This window comes from Protopterus annectens, chromosome 7.part0 (genome assembly GCF_019279795.1).
Source record: "Protopterus annectens isolate FY-2018-M chromosome 7.part0, PAN1.0, whole genome shotgun sequence".
In the NCBI taxonomy this organism is placed as follows: Eukaryota; Metazoa; Chordata; order Ceratodontiformes; family Protopteridae; genus Protopterus; species Protopterus annectens.
The window spans coordinates 1,133,049,714-1,133,067,642 of NC_056739.1; the positions used below are offsets into that span (position 1 = coordinate 1,133,049,714).

The 17,929-nt window shown below is 37.2% G+C and overlaps 1 protein-coding gene across 2 annotated transcripts in view; it reads left to right on the top strand.

Annotated features, from left to right (window-relative positions):
- The window catches only part of LOC122806904, a 145,515-nt gene extending 127,946 nt beyond the window's left edge, over positions 1-17,569 (top strand). For both annotated transcript variants that reach the window (XM_044077711.1, XM_044077710.1), the window contains exon 3: positions 14,247-17,569. In XM_044077711.1, the coding sequence (XP_043933646.1) occupies positions 14,247-17,230 (2,984 nt within the window). In that variant the 3' untranslated portion in view covers positions 17,231-17,569. The remainder of the gene's footprint in view (positions 1-14,246) is intronic.
- Positions 17,570-17,929: the final 360 nt, after the last annotated feature.

The following is a 17,929-nucleotide window of genomic DNA, read 5'->3' on the forward strand; positions in this document are numbered from 1 at the left end:
TGTCTTAGCTCAAGAATCAGACCCAAATACCCAAAATAAGGAACAGATTTTAAGTAATTCTCTTATGTACTTAAAAAGTTGACAGACTAACAAGCCTTACATTAGCAAACATTTTCTGAAGGATACGGTGTCTAGAGACATTATCATTATTTTGTAACTGCAATCCATAACAGTTTGCCAGAAAGCCACATCAAAATACCTCTCAACGTATTTGTCCAAGAATTCAGGATAAAGCTAAAATGATGGGGAGGGGGAGAGAAGCAAAGGTCCAAAAAGAGACATTTTATTTTTTTCTATTATTTTATCTTTTAGTTATCTGGGTAACTTTGATGATGACCTAGGAGTACTGTCAAGTTAAGTGGCTTCCTCAGAGTCACAGCATAGGCAAATGGTGGTGAAAGAAAATCAAACACTGCACTTTTCACTGCAGGCAGTGCTCTAATTCACTTAAACAGCTGAAAGGAAAACAGGAGTAATAGACATGCACTTTTCTATTTTAATGCCTTTAGTCTATTATCACTTAAGACATAGGCTAACAGACATTTATATAAATGAAAACATACCATATTAGCATGTTCACAGTACTAACATTATACTTCACATGCATTCTTTTATATAATTATCATCAATCCAACATCGCATAAATTGCTCAATTCCTGCTTTCCCTTAAACCTCACTCCTTTTCCAAAGCATTATTCTGCACATATTGTTCCCACAATTTCCATTTTTCTATGCAATTTGCTCGTACCTTATTCTAAAGATCCTACTTCCATTTCTTTTATCTCTGTTGCAATATTCATGACTTCAAATATAGTTGGTTTAGACTTTGATTTCCATTTTCTAGTAATTGCTTTTTTGGCATCCGTCAGAATTAAACTTAACAAGGCCTTACTATGTCTAGGCAATTCCGATCCTGTATCCCAGCTCTAAAAACGAATTTCCTTATTTACACCCATTTGCTCATCCAATATTTCTGGCAGAGTAATCTGTAGGGAATTTCTAAAGTCTGCCAACTTATTACACTCCCAAAGCATGTGTTGCCAGTAGCCTCTTTCTTCCTTTCTTCTCCATTACACCTCTAACATTTGCCATCTACCTGAGGAAAATTCTTTGGAGTATGCTTTAAGTATAAAAATACCAATGTAAACACTTCCAAGCAAATACCTAGACTTTGTTGCATAACTGGGAGCCATACATATGTCCTCCCATTGTTTCCTTGTGAATTGCTTATCCAATCTCTTTTCCCATTCTTTCCTAACCTCTGCTGATCAATTCATATGGTTATTGTTTAATATTTTATATGCCATAATACTTATCCCTTTTTTTAACAGCAGCTTCTGTTCTAGATTCAACAGAAAACCTACCAGAGCCAGTATTTCACTTAGGATTCTCCTATCTCTTTCTCTGAGCATAACTATGAAACTCTAATGGCTGGCATTATTGATTAACTGTAATCCACAGCAATTTGCCAGGAAAAAAATTACATGGCACAACAAAAATATGAGGCAACATCAGAAATGTTCTTCAAAAGTCAGTGATAAATGAAAATTTGTCAGATGACACTAATCACTTAAAACATTAACAGAACCAGAGGTTTTCTGAACAATATGAACTATAAAAATTCTAACGTCTGGCATTATTAACTAACTATAAAGTCCTGAACTATTTAACAGAAAAAAGAAAGTATGAAATGAAAACGTTTTATGAGGGATGGCAAAAATGTAAGGCAAAATCAGAAACTTCCTGAAAAAAAAAATAGTTTGAGAGGAGAAACAGGGTTTGCACCAATGTGCATTTTCTAAACAAGAACTGCAAGTTGCTAATGAATGACATTGCCTGGCTATGCCATAATGGGTTACTAGAAGGTAAATCTATGTAAAGGGAAGTGATCACACACACTCTCATACACATACATACTTGCAATCATGCTCACATTCACTCATGCGCACATGTTTGCAGTCCCATGCACCATGCTTGCACACAAAACAGTACACTGCATAGCAGTTATTTACCAGATCTACACTTTCTACATATGGCAGTGTCTACAGCATTGCATGGTACTGGCAATTCCAAAACACCATGCTTGTGTAAGACATGCTTAAGTATGTCTCTTCCTTTCATTGGCTCTACATTTGAGCCAACAAAAGAGAAGATATTGGAGCTGCCACAGGTTAAAATTAAGCAATGCAGAAGAGTTTTTTTGCCAATATTTATGGGCCCCCTTACCAGCACCTGGCCCTAGGCAGCTGCCTAGGTCACCTTGTGTTGGAGCCAGACATGGCTCCAACACCTTTAAAAATTCTCTAACTATGCCACTATGGATTACTTTAGCCCTATTTTGCTGCTCCTACTTTTTGTTAACTGACTCGTAGATTTATTATCATCATAATTACAAGACTAGCTTGCTAAATGTCAATTTCTAGGTCCTCTACAATGTGGTTTCTGAGTACCCACATCTTTATATTCTATAAAAGTATCCATAAATGTGAACCTATAGAAATTATATTTGTAGATACTTTTAATGTTTTTTTCTCTGTAGATCTCAGTTTACTTCTGGGGAAACTAAGACTTTGTAGTCTTTCTACCTAGAGGAGCTTTTGATTAGTTTCTTAACAATTTGTTTAGTGTGTAGTAAAGATTGTAAACAGGGACTATGGATGGGGCACACCTTTCCTACCATAGTTGTCATAAAATTTAAGATTCGTCAAATCTTTGCATTTTGAAATGACTTACTTTCTTGTTTGTTAACCACCTGCCATCTGATACTTGTGAATTGCCCTTTATATTAATTATTTATTTCTTCTTAGGACTGACTGTGGACTTATCCAGACTTTGGATATGTTTCTCAAATAGTTGACTACATAACATGTTATTATTTATTTATTTATTTGTTGATTACATTTGTTTACCGGGATAGCCCCACAGGGCAGAAAGCTATCCCTTTTCAGAACAGGCCTGATGATAAAAGATCCAGAAAAATTCCAACATTAGACAAAGATAATAGTAAACAGAGGTATACAAATAATAAACAAATATACAAAATTTAAATGGAATATCATTAATTAATAACAGCATCATGTAATGAGATATAAAACTTTTTTCCAGGGAGAAAAAAACATTACATAAAGAACATAGTAAATACAGGTATACAAGTAATCAACAGAGGTACACAAGTAATAGGCAAATATATAACATTTAGCCAGAATATCATTAATTAATAGCAGCATCATGTAAGGAGTTATGAAACATATTTGGAAAAGAATGTGGTAGAAGGAGATAAATGAAGGAAATGGAGATTAGTATTAAGAGGTGAGAGAGAATGTTTTGGGAGAGGTAGAGGACAAGGAGACTATTTTGGACTAATAACTAAAGGTATTAGTCCTCTTTCCTTGCCAAAATGTCAAACGCCTCTCTATCATTCTAAGAAACACGGCAAACATCAACTCTTTTAAAGCACAAATAAGAGAATATTTAAAATATACCTGGATCTCTACATGCACAACTCCTGAATAATAATAGTCCTGCCCCTTACTGTCTACTTTTCTTTCTAGCACTATACCTTTAGTTGTTGTTGTGTGTGTCTTTCGGCTTTTCCCGGTTAGGGGTCACCACAGCGGAACTCCGGTCCGCTAATGATTGGCAGTAGATTTTTATGTGCCAAGTTGCCAGCCCTGATGCACAATCTTCAACGAAGGTACGCCCATTCATGCATGTCTCCAGACAGAAGACACTCTAGCTGAAAATCGAATGGGACAATGTCTTACTGGTAGCGCTGTTGCCTGACAGTAAGACGTTGTCCCGTTCGATTCTCAGCTAGACTGCCTTCTGTCTGGAGATATGCATGAATGGGCGTACCTTCGTTGAAGATTGTGCGTCAGGGCTGGCAACTCGGCACATAAAAATCTACTGCCAATCATTAGCAGACCGGAGTTCAGCTGTGGCGACCCCTAACCGGGAAAAACCGAAAGACACAACAACAACAACTAAAAGTATAGTGCTAGAAAGAAAAGTAGACAGTAAGGGGCAGGACAATTATTATTCAGGAGTTGTGCATGTAGAGATCCAGGTATCTTTTAAGTATTCTCTTATTTGTGCTTTAAAAGAGTTGATGTTTGCAATGTTTCTCAGAATGATAGAAAGGAGTTTGACATTTTGGCAAGGAAAGAGGAGTACAAAGAGTCACTAGCTGAGTTGTTTGCTTTCATAACAGTTAATAATGTTTTGTAAGTAGATTTCAGCTGTCTACTTTGGTTACAAAACTGACAAATAATTTTCAAACTAGGGCATTTGTTCGGATAATAGATGAGGTTATGGGAAGTGACTAGTTGGGAAAGTATAAGGTAATGCCTTAGCTCTAACCACTAAAGTTTTTAATTTGTTTGAATAATAGATGAGTTTATGAGAAGTGACTAGTTGGGGAAGTATAAGGTAATGCCTTAGCTCTAACCACTAAAGTTTTTTAAGGCCAGACAATGATGTAGCCTATAATGATGATGGCAAATTTTGCCACCTTATTATAGCTCTGCTTCTCCCCAACACTGCTCCCCAAGTCTCTGATGCCTGCCTGTGAAGCCGACTTAGTTTAATCTGGTGGACTGTATCATCAAAATGGAATTGCTGTACCCATACGTTGGGAGACTCTTACAACTCCCTCTTTCTAATAAAACTAACACAAAATGTCAAATTATTTTTTTCTGAACAGACTTGACAGAATAGTGCCACAATCAACCAAACAAATATCCAAATAAAACTAAGATCCTGGTGTCTGGTACCCAGACCAAACACAAATACATCTCTATAGGTTTAACTATTGACATTCATGACCACTTACTCAAAAATATACGTACAGGTAATTACTGTGACTCTCTTACTTTTTCAGTGCAGATTAAGAACAACAACAAAATGCATTTTCACCTTTGGTTGCTTTAATCACATGACACTTCAATGGCTAGTCCAGAATGACTATAAATAAAAGAGTTCTTATTTACTGGACTACAGCTTTCCTGCTGTTGACACTGTACTTTCTAAATTTTTTTTTCTTTTGGGTTTATTTTAATTAATCTGTCAATCAAACCTCTGTCTTTCTTACTTAGAACAGTATTGCAGATTTTTGGAAAAGGTTGGATGACTTCCAATAAAAAGAGGAAACATTCTTACAAAATTCTCCCCCTTGTCCACGGGCTTTTATTTTTAACTCTTTCCCCTTGTCTTGCTCACAGAATCATACTAGTGGAATTACATTTTATACTCCATATTCTAGTATATAATTATCCCTAGGTAGCATGTGCAGAGCCCTAACACTGGAAATTTTTATTGGTAGGACAATCAATTTATAGGTCACTTGTCTCCTCCATTATAAGACGTTTCCTAGGTCTGCCTCTATTTGACTAATTTTCGGCACTTAATATTTGCTTAACTTATGGTTGCATGTAAATGTTTTAAATGTGCATTATGGCTGGATAACCATAGTACCACTGGACTATGATTTCCTTTAGTCATTGATTTATATCTTACATATTCTGTATATTGCAAATGTTAGTTTGCATGTTCTGAGTATCTGCTGTTACTTTAGCATTTCCTCATGCACATCTTGTTCATCATATGGCCGAGAAATGTCCATAATGGGTAGTATAGTTCACTTATTTGTACAACAACAATAAATAAATATAGTATATGTATGGGTATTATTGCTTCAGAACTTTGACCACATCAGTTTTACTGGTGTGTTGCAATACATAGTCCACGAACACTAATGAGCGCTTTGTTACACATGCATATTATGTAAATGAAAACTTCAGCACTGGTGTTCAACCACATAGTTATAGCTTTGAGTGGTTTCTAAGTCATATAAATTATCTAACCACCACACAAACCATAACCAGTTGTGGTTAGGTTCCAACACTTATTCATTAAAAGCTGGAACCAGATTATAAGAGAAATATGCAAGCTGCCTTACTTTTGAAGTCAATTCTTGTAAGTCTGTTCATATGTGGTCGTTCCTATGATGTTGTCTGTGCAAATGCAAGCTACTGATTGTTTTCATGACAAAGGTGAGAGACACCAGTTAGCTTTTGTGATGCTGGCAAGTCAATGCAGTGAAACCATACAGTTACTTTGTCATGCTTCTGGGTATAACAGGTTATTATGTGCACTATGTAGAAGATAAAGAGGAACTTAATCAGTGTATTGGCATCTTAGACCTTTATATCTCTCCAGATCAAGACTTTATGATTCCTTTTAAGGTTATGTGAAATGATGTTGCTTTTCAGAGCAGCACAATAGCAGATCAGATAATTGTAGCAATGGTGAAGTTAGACCAATGCTACTTATGTCCAGGCAGGCAGATACATCCTATAACAAACATTGTGTATCACTTAGCAAACAGGATGTTTTTTTTTTCCTATGAGGCAATTAGATATAATATTATAAAATCCCTGTTAATGTTACTTTACTTGTGCTGCAGTATTGTGTGATAGGACATAAAAGCCATGGCTAAGCAACACTTGGTGGAAATCCCCACTTCAAAAGAAATATTTTTTTTCATGAATTCTTTCATTCTCCAGTAAATACTATATGCTTATAAAGGTCATGATGGAACCAGAGCCTATCCTGACAAGCAATGTGAGTAAGGCAAAGATCCATTCATGAACAGAGGACAAATGTACTACATAATGCACACATATTGCCACACTTATCCAGACCTCCTGGGATTTTAGAAACTAGCCATTTCACCTAACATGTCTTATGGAGGAGGGAGGAAACCAGACACCTTAGCTGTGTCTCTCCTTTTTTGATCAGTCATACAGCACTAAATGAAAGTGCTGTCAATCAAATGACAAGAACCTGCATGTATTTATTTGCAGGGTAAGACCCCAGTAAACACATGCATCTGTTTTATTTGTAATGCAAAGACAGTGGCTTGGTTAAGTGATATGCTTTCTGTTACATAATATGCAAGTGGAAACTGAGGGTCTCAAATCCTTGACTATAAGGTGAAACATTTTAGGACCATGTTATCTTAACCATCTGTGCAATAAATGTCAATTAAAACACCTCTTAAAAAGACACCACCATAAAACCACATAACCCTTTTATGTCCATGTCCTCATAGTCTGTACTATAATATTAGTGGCAGTCTTAACTCCCTCTTACAACTTCCTGTACAAACACTAGACACATTCAATCAGTAAAATGGTCCTCCTTCCACAATTTACCCTGTTCTACCTCCTTCTTGTTTCATCTTCGCCTCCCACTCCCCCAACAACCAACACTAAACATCTTCATAAAATATTTACACAACCAATCATGATATTACTATGAATTTCCCCTACTTCCACAACTTTCTCACCAACACACCACTACCACAAGCCCCCAGTAATCAGACTAAACCTATTCTCTAGCACACCACCATCAGAATCACTCTTCTATATGATTATTAAGACTCAAAAACATTTTTCTCTCTGCCTAAAAACACCAAAGACCTTCTTCAGGCTATTCTGTGTAATCTTTATAGTCATTCTTCAGAGTAACGCTAAACCCAGCCCAGGTCCAACAGCTCCCTTTCCTCAACACCAGAATTGCTCTTTTCCTACACTGGCCCATGCCCTCCTCAATGCACATGGCATCAGAAACAAGCTAGGCCACATAAGTGCTTTTATTTCCCAGCATAACCAAACATTTTAGCAGTTACAGTATCCTGGGTCAAAAAGGACTCTCCAAATTCCAACACTTTCTAACCTCTTACAAGTAGGTCAGTGATGCCAGACCAGCAAATGATCAAGTGGAGGCTCTCTAATTTTGTACAGAAAAATAATCTAAACCCAAAGGTCATTGTACAAGGAAACTCATTTTCAGACTCTGGTCCTAAATGGATTTTCCTAAATTTCCAAAAGGCAAACCAGTACTGATTGCTACAACCTATCTTCCAATCCCTCCTTCAAATCACTCACCACTAACATCCATAATAACTGACCCCGAAAAATAATAACCTAATCATTCTAGGTGATTCCAGTCTGTATTATCTTGGCCTTCATTCATCTGACATGGATACTTTCCTAACAGACCAATGTCTCTTTCAACTCATAAAAGAATGAACAAGACCTAATCTGGGGTCCTCCAAACACTCCATACTTGACCTGATTATTGCATGCATATCAAACTCCATCTCCAACATAAACATTCTGCCAACATCACTAAGCAATGACTGCCCAGTCAGCTTTAACTTTGACAACCATCTTATAAAACTGCCACCAATATTAAAAACCTTCAGATACCAGAATAGCACAAATATAGACAAACTCAGAACCTTTCTCACAGCCCACAGCTGGTATCATGTACTCTCCTTACATGACCCTTATACAGCAGCTGTAAATCTAACCAACTTTCTACTCCATTTCCACACAGGCAAAGTGAGAACCAAAATAAACTCTCTCCGCTTCTCCCTGTTTCTATCCTAACCAGTCACACCAGCTATTGGCAAAGGAGTTCTCCTTTCTTAACTTGAATATGGGCTCTCAATATTTGCTTCTGCCTCCAAGGAAAACATTGCCACACTCTAGACTATCTTTAACAGCATCTGGTGATTCATTATACTCACCTCTCTGTGAACATCTCTGTATCACCCTAGTAAAAGCCAAATGGCTACCCCTAAAACAAAGATCTAACCTACTTTTATGATCCCAACTCTACAAACTACTCCATGTCTACACTACTTTACTACTCTTGCAGCTAGACTTCATGAAAAAACCTCCTCATACAACCTGAGATACTACTCACAAGTCACACCATCTGTCATTACTATGAGAATCAAACTCCACAGCACTGCACATGGTTTTCCTCTCAGGCACCTACTCTTTGTGAAGCTCTCCCTATTGACATTAAGGAAATCAACACTTGTTCCAAAGTCAGAATGCAGCTCAAAAAGCATTTCTTCATCCAAGCCAAATGTTCCTGCTTCAACACAGGACACATCACCTAACCTGCCTCCTTTCCAAGTCTCTTCTCCTCTCTCAATATTCACTGAAGAGAGTGACCCACTTTAGAAACTAATGTATATATTGTGCATTACCCTCTACTTGAGTGTACATTACACTGGGCTTGTTCACTAGAATGTAAACACACAATTTGTTTTCTATGTAATTTGTCTAAACTACTCTATTATTGCTTAGAATTCGGCATTTTCTGTTTGTGAAATATTTTGTGTTTCACCTGGGATGAACATGACGTTGGTCAGTATTGATCAGTGCACTACCCTGGTAAACAAATATAAATAAAATAATGTTTTCACATCAGATGTGACAGAAGAGACCGCAGGGTGACTAGGGGGTGTGGACATATCTAGTGATACTGCAAAAGGATGAAGAAAGAGCTCAGATGGCTTCAGAGAAACGTTACCTCTGAGCATTTGCCTTCTGAGATACAGAAAAATAGGGGAAAACACACATAATGAACACCGCCATTTTATGTGCTGGAACTATTTTAACTTAGTGTTTCACAAAATAATTTCAAATTTTAGGAGGGATAGAAGAAAAGTCTGAGAACAGATTAGTGATGACCCCTTCCAAATCTGGACAGTTGAAAGATATCTGTCAGGGGGTCTTAATGTCGCTAAAAGGAAGGCTGCTTAATCCATCCCCTAGAAATTGGAGAAGTTCCAGTGACCTGAGGAATTCACACTGTTGTATCATTGCAAAAGAAGGGTCTAGGAAGGAGCTCAGAGATCTAAACTGGTGAATCTGAGATCATCCCAGGGATAGTAAGGAAGAAATAATCCACAGGAAGCTGACCTGGTCCATTAATAACAATGACTTGCATGACCAGATACATATTGGTTTCAAACTCTTGTTAAGTTTAATCTAACATAGCATTCTGACTGTATCGCTCCATAATTAGATTAAAGGGACCCCACTGATATGATCTGTTGAAACTTTAATAAGGCATTTGATATGGTTACCAGCTATGACAATGACAGAGAAATTTAATGGGAGTGGAGCCAAACTGATGAAATAAATGCAAATACAGTTTAATGGTGGCAAACTCTAGCCTTGCAAGTAAGAAAAAATTTGTGTGCGGTTGTTTAAGTGGGAAGTAATATTTAGAAGGGTTTAAGGCTAAATTAATTGGTGTTGAAGATTTTCAAGTTCATTATAAGTCATGCTACTCAAAAAATTATCTTTCTGATTGCTATCACGTCAGCCTCTTGACCAGCTTTAAAATATATATAACTTGTGTCAGAATCAAGGTCATAGTGAAACAGAGGATATCATTCTCCTGGGTGACTTAAACGAGCCGTTAGCCTAAGTGGATGTATGACAGCTATAGTTCACTGTGCAGTAAAATAACAACTACAGCTTAGGAAGAAACCCCGTACAGGAATGCAAACCTGAAACTGTTACAAAGTTCATTAAGGCAGGAGAAAAGAAGTTTTACTTGGACATCATTACACCTTAACTAAATAACTTCATGAAATGTGAAAAAGGTTTACAGGGGTAACACTGCTGTGCTATACAGAAGAAGTGTATACTGCAAAGATATTGAAAGCACTTTAACCTTAAAGAGTTCTGAAGAAACACTGGGAATTCTAAGAAAGACATTATGCCAGTGGTTTGGGTCCTGAGACACACTTTGACTATGTTAAAGGACTATGGAGATCATCTAGGTATCCAGCCTGAATATGAAGAATTATGTGGAAGACATGACATAGTCATACAAGGTTTGTAGCTGGCAAGAGCAGGACAGAGAGAGAGAGAGAGAGAGAGAGGAAAGGAAGGATGGGAAGTGATGAGATTAGAAATGTTAGCCATGGCAATGCATGTCCAGGAGATACAGTACATTCCTTGGTGAGATAACAACATCATGCAATGCATTACTGAATTTACTGGTATAATTCAGGTTCCTTAAAGTTATCAAAATTGTGGGAAAAGCAAAAGGCAGTAGCCAGTAATTAGCTGTATCCTCCAAGTTAGACAGACATCTAGTCTAATTTGATTGGAACTATGTGTATATTAATGGGTCTACCTAAAAACACTGACATGCCAAAACACAGACAACGAACTAACCGACACGAAAAAAACGACAAAAAAAGAAAGTTCAAAAACACAAAACTTCACATGCCCGACAAACCAAAATCCCGACAATCAACAAAACAAATACCTTTCCCAAAAAACACACACACACAACACAAGCACACCAAAAACCTTACAAACCTACACTAAACCTTACATACACAACTATCTATGCACTAACCTTAACCCTAACCCTAAGGTCCATCACTATCGCACACTTACCTTACCCGAACCTAACCCCAACTCACTTAATCCACCTCTAACCCTTAACTCTGTCACTATCGCACACTTACCTTACCCGCACCCTAACCCTAACTCACTTAATCCACCCCTAACCCTCAAGTCCATCACTATCACACACTTACCTTACCCACACCCTAACCCTAACTCACTTAACCTGCCCCTAAACCTAAAGTCCGTCACTATCGCACATTTACCTGACCCGAACCCTACCCTAACGTCCGTCACTATCATACACTTACCTTACCCACACCCTGACCCTAACATCCGTCCCTATCGCACACTTACCTTAACATGTCAGTGTTCTCAGCATTGGGATTCTCAACTGTCGGTCTAATCCATTGTCGATCTTCCGGTGTCAGTGTTCTCGTCGTCGGTGTTCTGCACTTTCGTCCTTTTCAGGTAGACCCACATTAACATATGTTTTCAAAGTCTTGATACAGTTCTGCCTTAAAATAAGAAGCCTTGCTACTGCCTAAGAAATAAATGCATGTGTTATTGTATTTCAGATCTATCCATTCAAACCTGTTAAGTTTGCCACTCGGAATACTATCTTCCAGATGGCTCTCACCTCAGATAGGTTTGCAAGTGAGTTACAGGCTTTGTCAACTGAATGGTCTTGTGTTTTCTTCCTCATAGGTAATATGGGCCTTAGAATCAACAGAAGATTTCTTTGAAAGGAAATAGTATTTAATCAAAATGAGTCCTTTGTCATACCTACAGTTACAAGTTCCATTTCAGGTGAAATGAGTGCTCCATATGTCTGATGTACAAGGAAATTCTTCTTATGGGCATTAAAAAGAATGATCAGTTTGGGCCAGCTGACTTGGGTCTATAATTCCATTCTGTTGCTGCTAAGACACACACAGCTGGCCTAAAGCAGCAATGTTCCACATGAGGTTTCTTTACAATCATGAGGCATTCAGGAAAATGGCTTTAGCTGTGATTATCAGAATACCACTTGAGTGACCAAGGCCTTCATCAAGTCTTAGCATGTCTGAAAGTTTTGCTGTAAAGTCTTGTAATCCTGGCTTTACAAATTTGTGCTTAGCATGAAAGCATTTTTTAATTCCAAATTATACTTCTTAGCAATTGGTTCTGTTTCATAACATGAGGAATGGTAAATTTTAATGAACTGCATATCACAGTAATTAAGGTTTTTTGTGCTTGTGTGTCTGTGTGTGTGTGCGTGTGTGTGTGTGTGTGTGTGTGTGTGTGTGTGTGTGTGTGTGTGTGCGCGTGCATGCGTGCGTGTTTAGGAGAGGGTAAGCACTGCTTTTCATGTTGATGCTAATGGCAGTTTCATCCTTACTGCACAGATATTTGGTCTAGATTTTGGGAAGGGTAGATTTTACTTTTGCAGTCCTTTTCCAGCTAGTTTTAGGACAAGGTCAGTGAAAGAGAATATGAACCTACCAGCATAATAAATGAATTGCTCCACCACAAGTAATTCTTCTGTGACAAATCAGCCAGGATTTTATTAAGGTAACATCCTCCTCTGCTATCCTATGATACTGTATCTGAAGAGCAAGGCACATCACAACTGTTTATAAATGCCAGATCAAGACAACAGGAGGGTTATATTACATATATAATATGAGATTTCTGAGATAAGTTATCCTCTGAAGAAAATAACTATGTGCCAGTGGATGGTTACAGGCTGCAAGAGCCAGTTATAAAAGTATTGTCAGGGCTGAGCAACTTTATTGCCTTTGCTAGAGAGCAGTGTCCTTTTTAACATAAATGGTGTTGAACTTCTGTTTGTACTCATTTGGCCATTAAGTAGTGTCAAGGATGTTATAAAGTGCTGTTTTATATATATATATATATATATATATATAGAGAGAGAGAGAGAGAGAGAGACAGAGTTTTGAATTTCAATAAACTGATAATGTAAAATGACTGCAGTAAACTCGGATTGTGAAACTAGTAATACAGATAGTTTCTGAGCAAAATGGATTATGATCCTTAGCTTCGGTACAACTGTAAGAGGAAAAGTCCTTTGAATTTATATTTTTTTAAATAACAAAGCAAAAGTAAATTAAACTAAGTAAGTTAATTTGAAGAAAAAAATGGACTGGCCCTCTGTCCCCTCCCTCCAAAGTAAAATACACTAGCTCTGAAGTTACATCTTCATGGAGAAAAAGGGAATACTTGATATGGTGAATAAGCTGGGGTCTTCTCCTTTCTCTGCTGCTGTACACCCCTGCCAATGAATCTATGTTTTCAGAACTGTCAGCTAAAAATCTTTTTGCTCTGAAGGCTGTCAGTTTAGTTATTAGTTGTTCATCAGACTATATCCAATATTTGACAGTAGATCCTCAAAATGATTTTGAATGTAAGCTTCTAGGAAAACTATACTGCTATATGTGGATTTTTTAAAAATATCTTGTTTCATAATTTCCTTGAGCTTTGAATATGGGATTTATATAGCATCTCAGACCCCGTAGGATTGCATAATTTCCTACACTGCCCATGTGATGTATAATTAGTTTAAAATTGTCAATATTATTATTAATACACAAATATAATTGCTAAAATGCAGGTGAAGTTATACTTTCTGTTCTGTTCTTATTCATAATTCCAATTTCTTTAAACACATATAAAAGACAAAGTGCATGTGTGCAAGCGAGCACACACACACACACACACACACACACACACACACACACACACACACACACACATATATATATATATATATATTCATATATAAATACCCGCATATACATGCAAACATATATATCTACTATACATATGCAGTTGTGTCTATATGCACATGTGTATAACGCATGTAGACATGGAAGGTGGGTAAAGCAATTTATGTAATATCAATTTTATCTAGTTATAGTTTCCTACCTGTGCATCATGCTGTTTAATTGCTGTCATTTGCATAATATCATGATTTCATAAAATTAATTGTTACTGTTTTGTTGTTTGTAGCTGTTACATTATGGGACCCAAAGAAGCTGAATGAATTTGTTGATAGGCGTCCACAGCATAACACCGATTTTCATATTTTGACTTCTGACTCATATAATAAGAAAGCATCTTCCATGCACTTATCACCTGCAGTGACCGTAAGCTTGCTGGGTGGTATGATCAATGTAAAAGGTTCTGCCAATTTCTTCCAAGACAAAATGACTTCCAAGAACCAAGCCCGTGTGACAATGATGTACCGTACCACAACAAAATTTGAGCAGTTAACTATGGAACAGTTAGGACACGTTGACTATTCGTACGTTATTGAAGATGGCACAGCAACTCATGTTGTTACTGGCATCCTTTTTGGTGCTCAAGCATTTTTTATTTTTGATCGTAAAGTTTCTACTGATGAAAAAAAGGATACAATTCAAGGAAGCCTTGAGGTCTGTGTCAATCTGGGGCCAATGTCATGCGGTGGAGGAGGAAGTACATCTGTGGAGTTAAAAAATGAAAACACGCATAACATACAAATGCAAGATATAAAATGTACCTTCTACGGAGATTTTAAATTAGGCTATAATCCTGTGTCATTTGTAGAGGCCATGGAGGTTTATAAGAAACTTCCAGAATTGTTAGGGCCTAAAGAAGAAAATGCTGTACCAGTAAGAGCATGGTTGTATCCGCTAAAGCTACTCGACAGCAAGGCTGCTAAGATCGTACATGAAATAAGTGTAGATTTGGTGCATTGGTCACAAGATGTCCTGGAACAGCTGACTAGTTATGAGATGAGATGCAATGATTTAATGAAAGATCCCATGGCTGCCCAATTTAAAGTATTAAAGAAGAAAGTAAAATGTTTCAAAGATCAGTGTCATGTTTACAAACTGATGTTCCAGAAAGCCCTGGCATTTACATTACCTTCAATTCGTGGGGGTATACTTCCAGAATCCTACCTAAAAAGCATCTTAAAGAGCATAGAGCAGTCTCCATTTAACAGCTGCTACCTTGATTCATGGCTTGATGACAAAGAGGCAGAGATGAATGTGGTGAGAGCTTATCTCAAAATGATGAACGACATGAAAGTGCTGCCTAAAAAGAGTGATCTGGAAGAAATTGTCCTTGATCCTATGAATGAATATGCAATTTGTTTCTCCTTCACATCACTTCATCTGGAAGATCCTTTCCTGACCTGTCTTTCTAGATATCTTCAAGGCCATCCTTTCAAAGAAGAACCACAAAACAATGAATCAAGCTCATATGAGCAATCTAAGGAAACCTGGTATAACTCCCCTTCTTTGACTCAAAGAGTGAGGGCATATGCTAAACGATTCCTAGAATTTGCAGCTGTAAACGTCTCTTGCCAGAAAACTAAATTTTTTATTTCTTATGATACAAGTAACACAGCTCCAGAAGGTGCTTCTATCTTCTTTTATGAAGAAGGAGTATTGAAAACAATGACTTTCAACCCACCTTCAAAACCTGATACCCCTGAAATACTTAGTATAACCCATAATAGTGTGAGTCTGAAGCTAAAACCACCAAAACATGGGACAGAATATCTAGAAAAATATGAAATAGAATACAAAGACAATCAAGGGAGAGGGTCATCATGCTATGTATCAGGTCAGTCTACTGATTGCATAGTGACTGGTTTGCATCCTAACACCATATACCAGTTTCAGTATAAAGCAGTCTGTAAACCAGGCTGTAGTGTGACAAGTGAAAGGGTTGAAAATATTCGGACATTGCCATTAAGTCCCCCATTTCAGCTTTCTGCATGTGAGGTAGGCCCAGATGGTTTTCAACTTACTTGGGAAGCACCGAAAGAAATTGCTGATGATGTCTCACTTAAGGGGTATAATATTCAATATGCTGAAGAAAAAGGTAGCCCTTCTCAAGACACTGACAAAGAAGTAGTGTGGACTGAAGTAAAAACAAAGACCCTTTGCAAGTTTGATGTCAGAAAAACAAAGCCTGATACTGTATACAGAGTTAGGATATTTGCTAATGCTGGAAAAAAGGGCTTAAGTCTTCCCAGTGAAGAAATAATAGTAAAGACTTTTGAAGACTGGAGCATAGACGAAATGCGCAGAAAATATACATATGTAAGTAGTGTTACGAGGAAAGAAGAACCCTCCATTTACCAACTTCCATCAGAAGTCAAGATTATAGATAAGGAAAAGAATCTTAAAAAATGCGTTTTTGGAAAAAGTGATGCAAATCACTATAAAAAGACAATTCTGTTTATAGGGGCAATAGGTTCAGGAAAGACAACATTAGTTGATGCAATGGTCAACTACATCCTTGGAGTCAAGTGGGAAGATAGCTTTCGATTCCAGCTAACAGCACAAAATGGTGATTCAACACATGATGTTACAGTGTATGAGATCAATTATCAGAATGGGTTCAAAATCCCCTACTGTCTTTCAATAATAGACACACCAGGATTTGGGGAGTGGCATTTAAGAGGACAAATGATAACAGAACAAGTGCGTAGTATCTTTAAAATGCAGGAAGGGGTTGAGTGCCTTGATGCAATATGTTACGTCCTACCAGCATCTGAGAATACTAGCTGTGAATATCTTTTTTGTTCCCCACTTTTTGAAATGGTGGGTCAAGATGATGAGCTTTCACAGTGCTCTCTATTTAATGCTCATTTGGTGGATAATGCTTTGTTTTTATTTACATTTGCAGATACAGATGCTTATACGATTATTAAAGAAAAGTCATTTCTACAAATGAGATGTCAGGAAAGAGATGACAGTCTTGCTCATGCTGCTTTTAACAACAGCGTTTTATTTGAAGAAACCCCTTTCACTGGGGACGCTGCTAATAAAAATGAAGCAGCAGGTAAAAGAGATGTGTGGAGCAAAAACTGGAATAACATGGCAACATTTTTTAATCATTTAAATAATACAGAAGGCCAGAAGTGTTGTAATGTTAAGAATGATAAAATGGGGCAAGTTACACCTGGGAACATTGCTGAAATGGAAATGCCCTGATGTCAAACACTCTCAGTTACAGTGCTCAAGTTGATATACCTACTTTCCCTAAAGGTATTCTCTTCTGCTAATTCATTCACATGTAATAAATGGGTGAAATCTGCAGACACATTTATGAATTCCAACACTCCTAGCTCTCATGCAACACATCACACTCTGTTGTTCTGCATTCTCCATATGAATGATTCATTCTATAGAGTTCTGCTGGTTCTGGAAGTGCAATGCCTAATGGGTTAACAAGGTGATGGTCTTAAATCACTGGATATATGACAAATTGATCATTAATGTTTTTGTGTTAGCTGTAGCTAAGTACTATGCTAATCTAGAGTATATAGTTCATATATGATATTACTTAGCTTTCCCTTCAAATTCATTAGATATGCCATGGCTGAAAGTGCCCTGGACCAGTTTGCTTACCCTGTTAAAAAATGAGTTAAATAAAAAAATGTTTATTTTACTCCTGGCTTTGATTTTTTTTCCTGCACTCTTCTGCTGACCATACAACTCTATAACATCACACAGAAATATGAGAAAATTATGTTCAATTATTTTAAATCTACTTTATAAGCAATATAATAAACATATGCTGAGAAAGAATGCTAAAGTAAACCCACCCAACAGTATGACAAAATACTGTAGGGTGAAAACATCTGAATAGTAATTGTTTTAATTAACAAGTTGTGTTGACATCCTTATCAC